The following is a 16833-nucleotide window of genomic DNA, read 5'->3' as shown; positions in this document are numbered from 1 at the left end:
GGAGTAATAATGGAGTGGGTGTAAACAACAAGAACTCCAGAATACAAGCCCATCTCCCAGTGCATGTCTTAGATAATGCAATGCCATCTGTCAGATTGTCATGGCTAACAACTCTGCCATTCATTCATGCTTCCTTTCAAATAAAAATGCAACAAATTGCAAACCCAAGCATATAATTATGTTGGTTTGCAGAGGTTCATACAAGCTGGCTTTGATGAAAAATAAAATAAAAAGCAGAGTGGTTATGTTGACAGGGTGATTCACTCGTCCCATTTTACTTTTCATAAGCTTTTTTTTTATTTCAAAGGCATTATATTTAAAAAGCCATTCCCATTCTTCATTTCTGCTCAACCCAGCAGATAGCAAATGTCTCTGGCGAAAAGAACCAGCAGAACTGAGTCTTCATCATCAGAGACAACCTTTTCTGCTTCCTCTTGAAAAGAAAAGAGTAGGGAAGAAAAAGGCAAAGAGAAACAAGGCAGGGGGACAAAAGAGGAGCGTGTGGGATGAAAGGGAGTGAAAGAAAGTTGCCCGAGCTCCGGCAGCATTCATTTAGTGTCAGACATCTGCTTTTTTATTGCAACCTGATGGCATTACTCTCCCCTGGTGCCAGCAGGCAATCACCTCTTTATCACATGGCAATTATCTCTGTAGCACTGCTCTGTGACTCGCTGACTCTCAGCACTGTCACATGTGACCCCTTACAGCCCAACCAGTCAGGGACGGCGGGGGGAGAGACAAAGAGCGGCAAAGAGGCAGAGCGAGGGGGTGAAGAGGTTGAAAAAATGAGAGAGAGGGAGACAGTGGGTCAAGGAGGTGAACTGAAAGACTGAAGACAGAAGACTGAAGCTCAAGGGCCTCATTTGTTACCCCATGCTGGAAGATTTAAAAAGGGTTTGTTTCCTCTGATGCGCTCTGTAATGTCTGTGCACGCATTTGTCTCCACTATGGCTCAACCAGAAGTACTCTGGCAGTTCACAGCACAGCCAAATGATGCAGTAATGTCTTACAATCATTTCGCATGTGTGCTGTGTCTGAATGTGAGTCCCTCCAACAGGGGGAGATGTTTCCTAATGTGAGTTTACAGTCATCATCCTCCCTCTCATCCGCCCACACGTTGTCACTAGCAGCATCTAGTTAAACCATTTTTTCTCTCCTCTCATTTATCTATCCCACACTTAGTCTAATGCATCTTTTAGGGAGGCACGAGGGGCTTGTCGCCGGAGGTGCCATTAGATCTAAAAACTTAACTTGTGTCCTTCTGACACAGTGTGTAGTCCTCCACCTAAAGAGACCGAGGGAAAAGCTAAAATGGCTGTCTTCCCCAAAGAGACGAAGGAAGAAAAGTGACTTGAATCGAATCTAATCGTGTACAAATATGATGTTTGTGTCTTGAAGGGGAAATACAAAAGGTAATAAAAACTGGTTTTATTACACGCATTCAGCGATTCATGGGAGGACTATTATCACTCCCTGTGAACGCTGGAATGAAACATAGAATCTCGCTCCCTCACTCTCCATCTGCTTGTGTTTTATGAAATCACCTTTTTGCAAATAGGATGTCTCCTGTCAGAGCACACCAGTGTCTGTGTCTATCGTGCAAATGGCACATTTCTCATTTTTGGCATATGTTGTCAGTGTTGTACCCCTCCAATTTGTGTTCAGAGCCCCCTCCTTCTCCTGGTTTGACTAAAATCCAATTTACTGGCTGTCAGCTCAACTCTATAATCCTATCCACTGCTGTAGTGGAGAGGTAGCTCTTTGAATTTACCATTTACTGTAAGGCCTGGTTATAGCTATATATACCATCTCTCCACACGTCTGTTTTCTATACAGTGCCACCTCCTCTTCTTTTGGCCGGTGTATGTGGAGAGTGGGCGAACACGTTGTGTGTCTTTGGAGATAAAGTCCTTTTTCTGTCACTGCAGGTTTTGAGTCTTGGGGGAATATGTGTAGTTTATCTTAGAGTAAAGAAACATTCATCGTTTCACTTCAGCACATTCCTAGCGGCTGTAGGCAGGGGCGTAGCTAGGGCCCCCAAGAAACAAAAGTACACAGGGCCCCCCTTAGCCTGCTAGACAAGAAAAAAATGTTGCATTGTTTACAAATATCTATGCATTTTGACTATAATTTCCATATATGAGTGAGCAATATTTTACCATGGTTAAATTAAATGTACTTTTATGATTGGACATTTCTGTTTCAAATTGCACTCCTTATGAGTGCAACTGTGTTCTGGTAGTTTCTGTAAATTCTTTTGCAAATTCTGTAAATTCTTTTTGACTTTCAGTACCTTCAATCCGTCCTTGCTGTTCTCGCTCTCTGTCCCAGGGCTCTTCTCTTAAATTATCCTCATCTTGTTCACTGTCCCTGCTTTCTTCTCCTCCATCATCCCCATCTCGCTCTCTGTCCCTGCTTTCTCCCCTATCATCGTCATCTTGCTCTATGTCCTTGCTTTCTTCTCCTCCATCATCCTCATCTTGCTCTCTCTTCCTACTTTATTCTCCTGCATCATCTTCGTCTTGTTCTCTCCCTGCTTTCTTATCCTAAATTCTCCTCATCTTGCTCTCTGTTCCAGCTTTCTTCTCCTCATCACCCTCATCTTGCTCTCTGTCTCCACTTTCTTCTCCTCCATCATCCTCATCTCGCTCTTTGTTGCTGCTTTCTTCTCCTCCATCATCCATATCTTGTTCTCTGTCCCTGCTTTCTTCTCCTCATCATCCCCATCTTGCTCTCTGTCCCTGCTTTATTCCCCCCAACCATCCTCATCTTGGTCTCTGGTGTGCTATCTTCTTCTCTGTCATCTTCATCTTTCTCTCTGTCCCTGCTTTCTTCCCCTTGAGCATCCTCATTTTGCTCTATATTTCTACTTTCTTCTCTTCTTCTTCAGAGCTGAGCAGCATGTGCATGCCCCCCGCACCAGTGTCTGTAATCATAACAGCTTTACAAGCTGGACACCCACACTGACAATCCCTTTATTCCACATTATTACTCACCTAGCAGTTCCAACCAATATTTAGAATCATTAGGAGTCTATTGTGAGTAATGAAAACCAGAGCCTCACAGATAATCCATTACTGCCTCCTGAGCACTCATTACTTTATCAAAAGTTGGGGTTAGTTTATTTCCAAGGTTGCCATGCCTCAGAGTTTGTCCATTGACTTTCTTTATTTTGCTAAATTCATTATACACAAGTACAAAGTATCCACTATCTGTGTGATTCATAATGCTAATACAAGGAGAATTTCACCTTCACTAGCACCGTTCATGCTGGATAATCTTTGTGTTGAGGAGCCCACATACGTGCAATTTCTCCTTTAGATTTAGTGGTAATTGATTCTCTCTAATGCTGAAGTATCCCCTATGCCCTTGTTGCTTTCACTCGGAACTCGATTACCGAGCATCATCCTGCTCTTTGTCATATTATATCTGTGAGAGAGGAGAGAGAAAGAACTTTTGCGGTGCAGTGAGTGAGTGTGTGTACACTCTTTTGTGTGGCTGTATGAGTCGACACGGGTCTCTGCCACAGTAAATAAGAGTCATGGCCAACCTGAGCAGGGCACAATGCTCTCCCCGCTGACTACCACTGCCTCCACCACCTCTTAAACATTTGCATTTCTCCACGTTTCCTGGGAAAGGGCTGCATTTCATGAATGGTAATGAAGGAGGGAGTTTTACCAGAGAAAGCACGAGAGATGGCCTTACAATTACTGCGGGATGGTCAATTTGCACATTTCACACTGGGTCCCATAGCTGCGATGGGAAAATGAGGGAAATGGATAAGCCCCCGGGACCCAGCTAACGTCATCAATTAATCCTGATGTTTAGAAACAGCAAGAACACACAACTCCAAAATAAGTCAGGGAGAAATCAAAGTGTGTTCTTCCTTTTCTGTAAATAAACATATTGCCGATGTTTCTGTGTATTCATGCAGAGTGCTGTGACAGAGACCAGAGTTTTTATCTCTGCATTCGATGGAAAGCTTGCCTTACATCCATTTCTGCTGCTTCAAGCAGGCTGCACGGTGTGTGTGCATATGCTTGTGAGGTTATGCCCGAGTATGCTGGGCCTCAGCAGGGAAGAAGAAAGTTAGTGTGCAGATAAGTTGCCTATGGAATATTCTGAGTCAACTATGGCCCCTGAAGCATCTCATGGGCCTGAGGGGGGTGGAGTGGGAGGTGCACGGTGGAGTGGGGGAGCAGTAATGTGATAGAGGATAGAGGGGGCACAGGAAAAGAGGGGTTGCAGTGCATAGGCTGTCTGAACTCATCAAAGGCCGTGTGCGTATGGTGCCATGCCCCGGGGGGTGGGGATGGGGGGCGGTGGGCGGGGGTATAAGGGCAGAGGAGAGCTGATGAAGGGGTTGGAGGGTACAAGCTAACTAAATGTGTTTGAATGTCTACGTGCTGTGGGTAGTCAAAGCCTGAATGTAGGAGAATAGCACCAGGACTCACAGGAGGGGAGAAAAAGGAAGTGGTATTGAATAATTAAAATTTGGTGAGCTTATATTTTCTTCCTAAAAGGTCTATCAAAAAGACATCAAACAAAAATGTCTCTCCATGTAGTAATAAAAGAGAAAAGCCATAAACTACAGAGTTTAGCTGATATGTCATGAGTTAGCTGAAGGTATAAAGGTGGTTAACACACATACCTGGAAGCAGCAATATTATAATTCATTAAATAATGTTCAGCCTACTCTGCAAAATTCAAATTGATGTATCACAATACAGACCTAAACCACTCATCAGTGTGTAGGAGTGTAATGTTTTGTATTAAAGGCATTACTGATGCTTACACAATTTAAAGGCTTTATGTGAACATGCAGAACAGAGAAACTGGCTACGAGCATAAATAAAAGTGCTCTGCTCAGGCTCCATTACAGCATCCTATGCAGCGTTTTTATAAGCTAATCCTGGATCCTTCGCTGGCATTCACAGGTCGAGAGTTTGCACAAGTAACCACTGCACCAACTGCTAATTAACTACTTGGTCACGGAACACTTTATAAACTAGTGTATTAATTTTCATTTCATAAATTGTATCTAATTTAACATTTAAAATCAGGAGATGTTCAGCTTTTCATTTCTGTGTTACTTTTTATTTTGCATGACATTTTTCTCTTTTTGTTTAATGTCTATTACACCACAGGCTAACCAACAATCACAGGTCATCCTAAATAACACTGGATATGTGACTAGGTAACTACCTCACATGAATAATGAGTTCAGTACAAATCAACATCACTGTTCACAGCAGCAACAAAACAACGGTTTCAAATTGTAATCATTACAGGTAACATTGTGGTGCTCCTCACTATACTCATATTCTACAAACTTACTTCCTAATAAATTTTTTGTGTTACAATTTTTTAACACTTCGATAATGGGCCAAGTTTTGAGTCAAGTTTTATTCTACCTTATCTTTTCTTGTAACACTATTTCTTCTTGTCAGGGTTGGATTCTTCCAAAAGAGGGCTGCCATACAAGAACATTTTACATCAATTCAAGCCCTAAGATACCTTTTTTAACCCTTATCAGGCATGGACTTAGGGTCAGATCTACTAAGATCCCAATTTGCGTGCACTGATTTGCGTGCGCAATCTAGAATTTTGCGTTTTGGGTTGGACTGCGGTTTGCGGGTGACTTACTAAGAGTGAATGCACAAAAGACAAGAGGTGCAAACGCGTTAGAGACACGTCTATTTAAATGAGGATTTTGCGTGTTTCATGGATTGCAGCATGAGAGCCGAACACGCAAAATGAAATTTGACCTTACAGAATTAGAGGAGTTGATGAATGAAGCCAAACACTTAAATGAGCTACAGCAAAGAAGCCCTCGGGGAGTCGGGGAGAAGAAAAAGAGTTTTCTCTGTTAGATTATGCTTTCTGGATTTTTTGCTGTGTGAATTTATTGTGGGTTTTTTTTTCTGAGGAGAGTGGTGAATTATAGACTCTTGTGTTTGCGTTTACGTGCGTCATAGACATTTTAAAAAGACTTAAAAGACACTTAAAAGTGCTTGGATAAGAATGAGGTTGCTGTTTTCATTTGATTTGTACTTTTAGTTTATTATGAAATTATAAAGACTGAGATAAAATCTTTAATTTTGTTGTGATCTACTTTTCATTTGAGTTTACGCACGACGTGCTTATGTTCCGGGGAGGTGTTAATTAAATGGGAAGCGCTTTAAACTCATGATGTTCTCTTGAGAGATTTATTGATTATATTTGTTCAGAATTGTTGTTTATTGCATTTTGATATATTCTTTACTTTAAAAGGTTTTCTATTTCCCTTAAAAGTTCCCCTTATGTGAGTTTAATGCTATAGCTTGAGAAAAGTTAAATCTTTCAACTTCACACAGAACATCAGAAAAACGGGACTGGGAGATCACAGCTGTAATAGCTACTGTATGCTGGAATGACCCAGATACAAAAAAAAAAAAAGTAAACTTGCAAGGAGTTTTGTCATTGCAGGTATCGCGTGGCTGGCTCCAAATCTCCTCTGAGTTCCTCCTACGGCTCCAAAATGATAAAGGCGATATGTTTTAATGACTGTTTACTCATTCATTCCAAAAATGTTCACAAGAGGATGAAAAATGTGTTCTCTGCGTCTTCTTTCATTGTTTCATATCTCCTTCTTGCCACAATAACCACAGACATGTGTGCACAATTACGCATACAATAGTTGCACAAACAGTTTGCACCTCCCTTCAAGACGTGTTTAATGTAGATGCAGTTTCTATGAGCAAAATTGCTTTCAGGTTTGATAAATAGCTTTGCATGTGCTAAAATAATATATTTACATTTTCTCCTCCCAGTATACGCACAATTGCGTCTAAACGTCCCATGTTGCATATTCATTGCGGCGAACCAACGAACTGGATGCAGCTGTGTTGTTTTGCACCTTTGAAAGACGCAACCCTTAGCACGCACTGTTAGTAAATCAGTTTGTACTTTTTTTTGCATGTGCATTGAGTTTGCACATGCTTTTATACACGCAAACTTTTAGTAGATCCGGCCCTTTTTGTCTTTAAAAGCTTGTAAAACATCAACCCTGTGGGGCACAGTCAAGATGTAAACATCTTTTTATTTCAGGACAACATGGTCTTTAAGAATATATGTGTAAGTGATGTCACTTCAATTTCAAAATAGTTATGGGACTATAAAGACAGCGAACATAACTTCAGCTGTGGGAAGAGCCATCGAAGAGAGGGGGACAACACTGAACCATCCACAGTGGGCATCTTTGAGACGACTCTAAGTAAACCCCAGTGGTTAGACTGTACTGTTTAAGTGGTGGATACAGTTGAGAACATTAGTGTATGAGGATCAATATTAGACAATTAACAGTAAGACTCAATTTTCATTTATAACGCAGAGGTTTGACATGGTGTGCTAACAGGCTGACTTAGAGCTAATGGTGCTAATGTGAAGCTATGTGCAGCTGTTGTGTATGTGTTGAATGTAGGTGTATATTGTGCAACCGACTGCATGTTTTTAAGGGAAAGCTCACAGCATTTATTATGTGTAAACATCTTACACAAAGACAAATAAAAGAATGTCTTTCTGCAGTCATTTCCAAGCTACCATCTGTAATATATGTAAACATGCAGGCTGTAATAACAGGCTAGCAAGAACTCAGGTTTACTGTAACCTTGGTCTCCACTGTCTCTGTCTTGAGTCAGGTTTGGAAATAAAAATGTGTCTCCATTCGTGCTTTAGCACAGGCTTAAGGCTGTATCAGTGTTTTTGCTTTTATATATTTTATTGCTGTTAAATGCAGGTTATTGGTCACACATAGCTATCTAAAGCAAAGGTCAAGTCATTGCTCTTATTGGGTGGAATTATTAAGGACTGCCAGACAAAAAAACTCTAGCACCAACATCTGGTTTACTTTCTACTATGACCCCAGATTTTGCCACAGCAACAAAGGGATACTATCTCACCTTTAAACCTTCATTTACATAGACTGCAAGGCATAATGAAAATGAAAGTCCCACCGTGAACTGGTGATGTAAAAGGGGCTTTTACATCACCAGATCACTGATAAGCTGAAAAGGTTTGCCACTACAACAAACACCTTTGGTGACTTATTAAATCCATCATCCCACTGCATGTATAATGATTGCAACATCTGTGTTTTCCAACTCACCGCATGTGCGTAAGAGCTGTAGGTGCTGAACGGGAGGGCGATAGCGGGGTTAAAGATGCCAAACTGCCCAACCATCTGCTGCATACGTCTGATGGTGCGCTCCTTATCTGTGTCGGCAAACTTGACCACCAAGCTGGAGGACGCACCCTAGGAGAGGAGAGGGAGAAAACAATCAGAGGGAGCAGAGCAGTGACACTTGACCTGTTTTTACTGCAAGACACTTTAACAGCAAGACTCACTAAGACAACAAATAACAGTCAATATCTGCAAAGAAAAGCGTTAAAACTCGAACACAAGAGCTTAAGGATTGTTATGGTTATTAGTTGTGATTTCTTAGCATGCAGTGCTCATAAACAACAACCACTGTCAACAACAATATGTGAAAGCTCCTCTAATTGCATATGAGGGGTTTTAGGGACTTTTTTTAGCAGCTGCACTCCTCATTTGTATTATCGCAGAGAGTTGTATCTCCTTATTTTACAGCTGGCATACATAAACATGAATCTAACAGAGATATATGTGAAGAATAAAAATAATCTGCCAATTGAGTGAAGAGCTCTGGAGGCAGATGTGCAGACAGAAACCATCCGCTCCTTCAATCAGTTTTAAACATATGTACAAAGTCACTCGGGGCAAAGCAGCCTTGCTTTGCATGACATAAATATTTTATACTTTTCCCCAGCTTTTCCCCTCCAGAACATTACATATATGTAACCTTGGTGCTCCTTCTAACAGTTAAAGTCTAGGAGATTTGCAATGTGCAATAATTTGAAATAAGAGCTACAATTGGCAGTGCTTCCTATTGACCTTGGAGAAAGTGTTCTTCAAAGAAAATGTTGTTTTTTAAGGGCAATTTTTCTCATCGTGTCCTTCTATTTTAGCCTCCCACTTCCTCTCTGTGGCCCAGCTATCCTCCCCCTTATCAACACTATTACCTCTTCCTGCAGCCCAATAATGAAACAGCAGGTGTGTCTGCCACACACCCTTCATTAAGAATCTTCAAATGATTTAGCGCTACAGTTGACCTTTTGTGTGCTCCGCCTCTCCTCCCCTCAGCGCCCCCAAACCGGCCAATCGATCCTTATAAAAGGCCGAAATATTACTCTGGTCTGACAGTGTAGAAAGGTTGTGTGTCAGTCATGATAAGAGACACCCTGAAATTGATGCAAGATTGTCAATAAGAGTGGTGGCTGGGGAGGTGCTGGGATTAAAGGTGGAGGGTAGGGGTTTTCACAGGGATAAATGGGCTTTCCTTAACTTAGGCTGAACTACAACTGCAATTCCTAGAAAGTTCAAATGATGTGTAAATAAAAGCAGACTGTGATGATTAACAAAACACTGGAGCCCCTTATTATTTGAAATTTAAAAATGTACAAAGATGACCATTGCTTCAGATGGACTAAGCCTCTCTGGGATTTTCTTTTAACACCCAGACATGGAAATGACCTACTACCAGTTAAGCATTTCAAGTCTTCACTGTCCAAACCTTTTGAAACATGCTTTTAACATCCTTCCCCATTTTGTTTTTGTAAAAACTGAAGAAATTTCACTTTTAATTGTTATCTTTTGGCTTTTTATATTATTATGGAGCAGGGCAGTAAATTTACAGAAACAGGGACGAGAGAGTGGGAATGACATGTAGGGAAGGAGCAACTGGTCCGACTCGAACCAGGACCCCTCACCTATTCAAGGGGTAACCCAACACTTAGGTCATCTGGGTGTCAGTATAGCTTACTGTATAACAGCAAACTTAAATGCAGCAAAAAAGCACTTTATCATTCCACTTCACTTTAACAGCCTAGCTGGTCTTAGGTGATAATTATCAAAGTTTGACACCTTTTCTCATTCACTATTAAATGCATGTATATGGAAGCCCAATTCTGCCAAATAAAAGAGAAAAATGTGACAGTAAGGCAATTCTTGAAAAAAAAAAAAAAAAAGATCCTAAGCCATAATTATGAGACAAAAAGTTGAAGTTATGAAATAAAAATGTAAAAATTATAAAAAAAAAAGTTGACTTTTGATCTTATTATTGTGACTTTTTATCTCATAATTTTAACTTTTATTCTCACAGTTATGACTATTGCTGTCATAATTTTGACTTTGTATCTCATTTTTATGACTTAGGATTTTTTTTTAATTGCCTCACTTCCACATTTTTCTTTTTCAAGTGGCAGAAACAGGCTTGTTTATTATATCAACATCACTTGCGTCACTAAAAATTAGCTTGTTTGCCCTTAATGCCTTATTCTTGATTAAAATGCTATCGTTGCTAATAAAATGTTAGCTATAGGTAGTGGATGCTAACATTAGCCAGCATGCTGACTTTCTAACAGTACAACATCCACTATGTCACAAATATGGCATTCCCTCAGGGTGCTGTGTCCATTGTTTCACATTCAATTTTTGGATGTTTTGAGTGTACCAGTAGTACACAACATTTGGGTTTACTTTTCAGTTTGAACAAATTTTAACTCACTGAAAATGAAAGAGTCGGCATTAAAGCACTTCATGATGCAGCTGCGGCATAAACCTTACTTTGGGTGGTGGTCTAATAAATTTGTTAAGCACTGTACATCAAACACATTACAACTTCTTATGAAATGGCATTTTACAGACTTGCTGTTGGAAATGTCAAACTGATTTATTTTGATTCAAAGACTTGTTTGGAACGTTTCAAAAGTGATTTTGAATAAACAGAGCATTAACGGGTTATAGATTTGGATAATATACTCAAAACTACTTTAATATAAGCTTTATTTGACATTTAATTCATTAGGATTTGTACTTTCTTTTGCTTGCATTTTCCCTCACTTAGTCCTCAGAATCTCCTCTAATAAAGACATCCACAGCACAGCAACAGATGTTCAAAGACAGGCACTGGACCTTTCGACTGTAGCATATAGATTTACTCCTCTTCCTTCTTCCATCTTTTCTCAATATTCCCCCGAGCCTTCTCCTCCTGGCTTACTCGCTGGTTGAATTACAGGTTTGAAGGATTGTAGGTGAGCGGTCAGGTTGTGCTAATGGCTGACTGTCTAGTTTACTGAGTGATGGACTGACTGGCAGACTAGTTGGCTAGATGCTCGGCTAACTGGCTGACAGACTAATTGTCAGACTGTCAAACTGGCCGACAACAGCTCTGTGCTTATCTTAGTGACTCACTGTTTAGCTTCCTATTCTATGTGCTGCTCAGATACAGTTGAACGATGCTCTTGGTTATTGTGGACAGTGAATGACTATGAGATTTTACAGACTTGAAATAAGAGCGAGACATCATTAATTTTAAAAGATACATTGGAACTTCCAGGTTGACTTTGGCACAGTTGCAGGTTGAGTGTTTGTTGTGTCCTTCCAGCTTTTTACTATCTGCATCATTAACTTTATTATGAGGTTTAACTTTGGGAGGTTCAGGACAGGGCAGTGCACCAGCAGAATACAGAGGAGCTGTACTGGTACATATTGAATATTTTAACTCTCTCACAGTTAAAAAAGCTATTAAAGGCCAACCACTTTGGTAATGAGAGCTACGTGTTCTTGCCCTGCTTCTCTAATTTTTGGGGAAGGTTGAGTTTAATAATCGGAGCATATTAAGGGGGAACTCTGATGTCAGCCTTTCCACGAACTAGAGGTAGACTGGAGTATGCTTAAAAGAAACCTGGTCCACTGTACATAGGCTGAAAGATTCTCATTAGTAGTAAAGCAATGCAAATTCAGACACAAGAGAGCAGTGAAGATGTTCATATAAGACACAACTGTATTTCTACTGTAGGAGTTGATCTTTTTCCTCTCCCTGTTTTTCCATTTTCTCTGCATCTACAGCCAGTGCATATGAAAGTAAACCAATAAGTCTGGTTTACCTCAGTGTTTGGACAAAGTTTTTCCTACCCATGCTGCAAAGTGTGTGCCCATGGTTGATTAATCTCTAGTCTCTCTAAGGCACAATGAAATAACATTTTTGTGAAATGTGCTGTAAAAATAGATGTGATTACCCATCACTCCAGGTTCTATTCAGAAACAATGTAATGTTCTACTGGAAACTGTCACAACATCACACCTGTTATACCCGAGTTTCCCCTGCCCATATAGTCCAAAGTTCTACTGCTAATTTGGACACTTTTTGTGTCCAAAGCAGCATTAATTTCCTCAACCTTAAATATAACAAAAAATTTGTATGACAACCTTTTTTTCATGGGGAAACTGAGAATAAGACTAGATTAAAACAGATCTTTAAGAATAAAAAATCCTAGAGGAGACAAAATGAGACTAAAATGTTAGTCCTGGGCTGTTTTACGTTCAGATCTATGGTATTAGCATGAAGTTGCTGCGTGGCTGCAGCAATGAAAACATCTGTGATTTTTTTTTTTTAATTTTAATTTCGTACAGAACTGCATTGTGGTGTAAACTGCATTCTACTATGTGCGAGTTTTCAATAGACATGTGCTAATTGTTTTCTTCCCTCTATATATCTATTTTAGCATTTTTTTTTTAGATCTTTAGTAAGTAATAAACTAGTGAGCAATGTCCCCTGGCTTTTCCATATACGTATCCAGGTCGTGAAAGTAAAAAAGGATGATCGATTTCCTCAGCTTGCTGTCCCTTCACCACAGGCTGTCCTGCCATGCATTATAGTTGCATCAAAAACCATGAAACAAAAAAAAAAGGAATACGAATGAAATCCTGGCTGGAATGAAGGTAAAGTTGAGTTAATGTTTGTGAGCTGTGAGAGTGGTATTCTGCTGGAGGCATTACAAACTAGAATTATAAATATCAGACGTGTTTGGTATTAACAATCGTAGGTCTGGGAGGCTATGATACAATTTGGAGCATTAAAGTAATCATGTTAACAATGCATACCTTAGGATTATTAAGACAAATTATTGTTTGTGATGCATCTAGCCTTAGTCAGCAGAATTTTCTGCACTCATTTGGCCACTGAGAGACATGGATGAGGATATTTTTGGATTTTAGCAAGTAGATTTGAGCACATAAAAAACTGAGTACATACAGTACACATGTAGGAGATGCTGGTGACTGGTAGTCGCCAGTGCTAACTAGCGAGCCAACCACAGGTCCTGCAGCCTGTGCCATTAAGACATAAACACTTCTGAGGAGGTACGCTTCAGCTACATGTGCAGGTACATTTAGGGCTACATGGACCCATGGCGTAAGCTACAGGCCGGGCTACAACATGGCTTTGATCAAGAAGAATTACAGACAATTACAGAAAATAGGCTGCTGCCATCTGGTCGCAGGTGCACAGTACTGATATGTAGTAGAAGAAGAGTTTCACTTCATTTTCAAAAAGTTCATTTATTCCAGCTTCTGTTGACCTCATTTATAACTTGATCTGATCTGTCCCTAAAAAGTGAGGTGGCCTACATCTGGATGCTTAGTAACCTGTGTGTTAAACAGAGGTATCAGCATCTGCACAGATTTTTGCAATAGGTGCATCTCTACCTGATGAGAGACTTTTTCTGGGTTCATGTGTCTCTATCTTTGCATCATTTATCGCATTACAGTGTTTTCTGTTTATGGGTACATTTGGTTTGTCCAGCAGCTTTTTCATTTGCAGTATTTTCTGTCATATCTTTGCTCTATAAGGCCATGTAGCTGCTTACTCTTACATCATAAAAATATTGTAAGCTGACCTGTCTGCCTGTATAGAAGCCTTAGCCAGTCTTTTTCACACATTTCAGTGTACGTCCCATTACCTACAAAGCTTATTCCAAGAAGGTCCCTCCACTGACTTTGCTCTCCCGCTGCTTCTCTCCAGGACAACTGACTTATAAAACTTGTTGGCTAAGCATCCCGTGCCACAATTGTTTATCACACAGGTTTTTCCCAGTCAGGCTTGTCAGGATATCAGTGAGCAGAATCTCCACTGCTATAAATAGAGGAGGATGAAGTCTGAAGTAAAAGTCTCATTAAATTTTAAGCTGCCAAGTGTGGGAAGAATCCCCCCACCAGGCGGCTCCCAGCTGCCTTGAGAGCCACTGAAGGAAGGGGAGTTAAACAGAGGGGATAAAAGAGGCACCACAGAGATTCAGGACCAAAAGGAAAGTCTGCCTCTTTAAAGTTCCTTCTCATTGCCAAGGAGGGTTGGTGTCTGTCCAAGCTGCAAGGCCAGCTTTACATCCCACACTTCTTAAATTTTAAACATATGCTGGCTGGCATTGGTGAGCAGTAAAAGGAGAAGGAAGACTGATTCAGTGCGTTGATATATACCCATACTGGTTTCAAGTGCCACCTCGTAAAAGCCTTAATGTCTGCTTGAATTAGTTGAACAATGATTCAGTCTTTCCACTGCTAGCACAAAAACAAAGACATAAAAACATTCTTGCAAATCAAAGAAAAACACTTCTGTCTTAGAAATGCATTTCCCTCCTTAATAATCATTTTTAACTGTATAAATAAATGCCTCTTTTAATTATAGGGTGCTGCTTCTATAACTGCTGGTTCTATAAAATATATTACCTCATAATTTACATATTCATTGTGCAAAGTAGATTAAAAAACAATCCTATATTTAAAAAATACAACCCAAAGCTCACAAAAGGAGTTTTTACCTGGCTAGTAAACAGATAGACCTAAATACTGATGCCTCAACATGACCAGCAAAAGAAAAACAAGACCATCAGGGACAAGCCTGGACAATAATCAGTCTGAACAATTATCAGCACCGATATTTGGGGTTTTGCCAATCATGACATTATAGAGCTGTTAGAAAGTTTGATGTATCTTTACAGCTACAGTGCCTATAAAAAGTATTCACCCTCTTGGATGTTTTATCCCTTTATAAATTTTATAAATCAATCATGGTAAATACGATCTGGCTTTTTTGACTAATATAATTGCAGAAAAAACTTCACTAATTTAAAGTGAAAAGAGATTTCCACAAAGGAATGCCAATTACATAAAAATATGCAAAGTAAAACAAGTAACTGCATAAATATTTACCCTCTTTAAAGAAACTGACCTGATTCAACAGAGGTCCAGACAAATGGTGCTAGTAGTCTCATAATTAGTGACAGAGGACTACCTGAGTGCAGTGAATGTGTCTCAAGTGATAGTAGGTAGCAGCATAAAGACATCTGTGTCTGTAAGGTATGTTCCCTGATTAATCACTATTCCTGGCTACCATTATACCACAAAGACAAAAAAAAAAAAAAAACACTCCAAACAGCTCAGAGACAAGAATATTGAAACATATAAGTCAGGGCATGGACACAAAACATGCATTTAAGTCCATCATCAAGAAATGGAACAAAAATGGCATATGTGTTTATCTGCCAAGATCAGGCCATCCTCACTAATGGCAAGCAGGAGACAAGTGAGAGAGACCACCATGACACCTATGACTACTCTGAAGTAGTTACACGGTTCAGCAGCTGAGACTCTGCATACAACTGTTGAACTGTTGGGTTCTTCACAAGTCAGAGATTTATGGGAGAATGACAAATAGAAAGCAAATGTTGAAGAAAAGTCATGTTAAATTTTGACTAACGTTCACCAAAAGGCATGTGAGAGACTCCACTGTCAAGGGTTTTTTAGGCCATCACACAAGATGATATGTTTTTCAGACACCAAACTCTGCACATCCCCACAAACACACCAACCTCACTGTGAAGCAGCAAGGTGGTGGCAGCATCATGTTGTAGGGATGCTTCTTGTCAGCCAGCCCTGGAAGACTTATAAAGGTAGAGGTTAAAATGAATGCAGCAAAATAAAGGAAAATCCTGGAAAACAATCTTTTTCAGTCTGCAAGAGAACTACGGCTTTGGAACAGATTTATTTTCCTGCAAGAAATGACTAGAAACACACAGCAAAAGCTACCTTCTGGAATGGTTGAGTCAAAGCCCAGACCTCCAATGGAGAATTTGTGCCTGGATTTAAGAGTTTTTCTGGTCAAAAAAGCCTAATTATATTGACCATGTTTGGTTCATAAAATCAAAGAGGGATGAAACATCCAAGGGGATTAATGCTTTTTATAGGTGCTACTGCTGCTTGAATTTAGCAGGTGATAGAAACATTGTATTCATTGCACTAGCTAATAATAGTTTCCCCACCTAAAACAGCATTTATATTCCAGCATAAACCTGCATTGTAGTATGTTCAGCTTTTTAAACTCACCTTGTTTCATTTCACTATTATTTTAAGGCAGAGGTATATTGAGCTTAACATTAAAACAATGTGTCTTGTTCAGTATCAAATCCTGGCAATCATAGCTCTTCATGTGTGTGTTCTCTGTCTGAAGTAATAAAGGAGATCCAGCAGCTGGGGAATCACATTTGGATGCTTTTTTAAGCCCACTCTTCTCTTCTCTTAACTCTCAGTCATCCAGCTCTGTCTTTTATGTAACTTTACCTCAATTGCTTTCCTTTGTTAGGCTCTTATCCTGCCATAATCTTGCTTGCAGTGTTGCTATATCAGTCCCTGTGTCAGCTGAAACAGCCTCAAACCCAGGCTAAGCTGGCGCGGATACGGAGTGAAACAAATCAGCACGGCTCTGCGGACTTGACCCACGCCCCTCTCTTGTCTCAGTGTAACTCTGTCCCGGGACTTACTTCCTACACGGCCCTGCTGAATCCCAGCAATTTGCTCTACAGCTCTAGCGTTTAAATGTTTAATTGAGCCACTCATATCCTGAACTGTGGCAGGGAGTGTGTGTGTGATAGCTGAAGGAG

At 40.1% G+C, this 16833-nt stretch overlaps 1 protein-coding gene across 6 annotated transcripts in view; it reads right to left on the bottom strand.

Annotated features, from left to right (window-relative positions):
• Positions 1–16833, bottom strand: part of celf5a (cugbp, Elav-like family member 5a) — a 320356-nt gene that overhangs the window by 34081 nt on the left and 269442 nt on the right. For all 6 annotated transcript variants that reach the window (XM_041791997.1, XM_041791999.1, XM_041792000.1 and 3 more), the window contains exon 6: positions 8147–8293. In XM_041791997.1, coding sequence (XP_041647931.1) covers positions 8147–8293 — 147 coding nt within the window. The remainder of the gene's footprint in view (positions 1–8146; positions 8294–16833) is intronic.

This window comes from Cheilinus undulatus, linkage group 7, assembly GCF_018320785.1.
Source record: "Cheilinus undulatus linkage group 7, ASM1832078v1, whole genome shotgun sequence".
Classification (NCBI taxonomy): Eukaryota; Metazoa; Chordata; class Actinopteri; order Labriformes; family Labridae; genus Cheilinus; species Cheilinus undulatus.
This window is presented reverse-complemented; position numbering and strand designations above follow the sequence as displayed.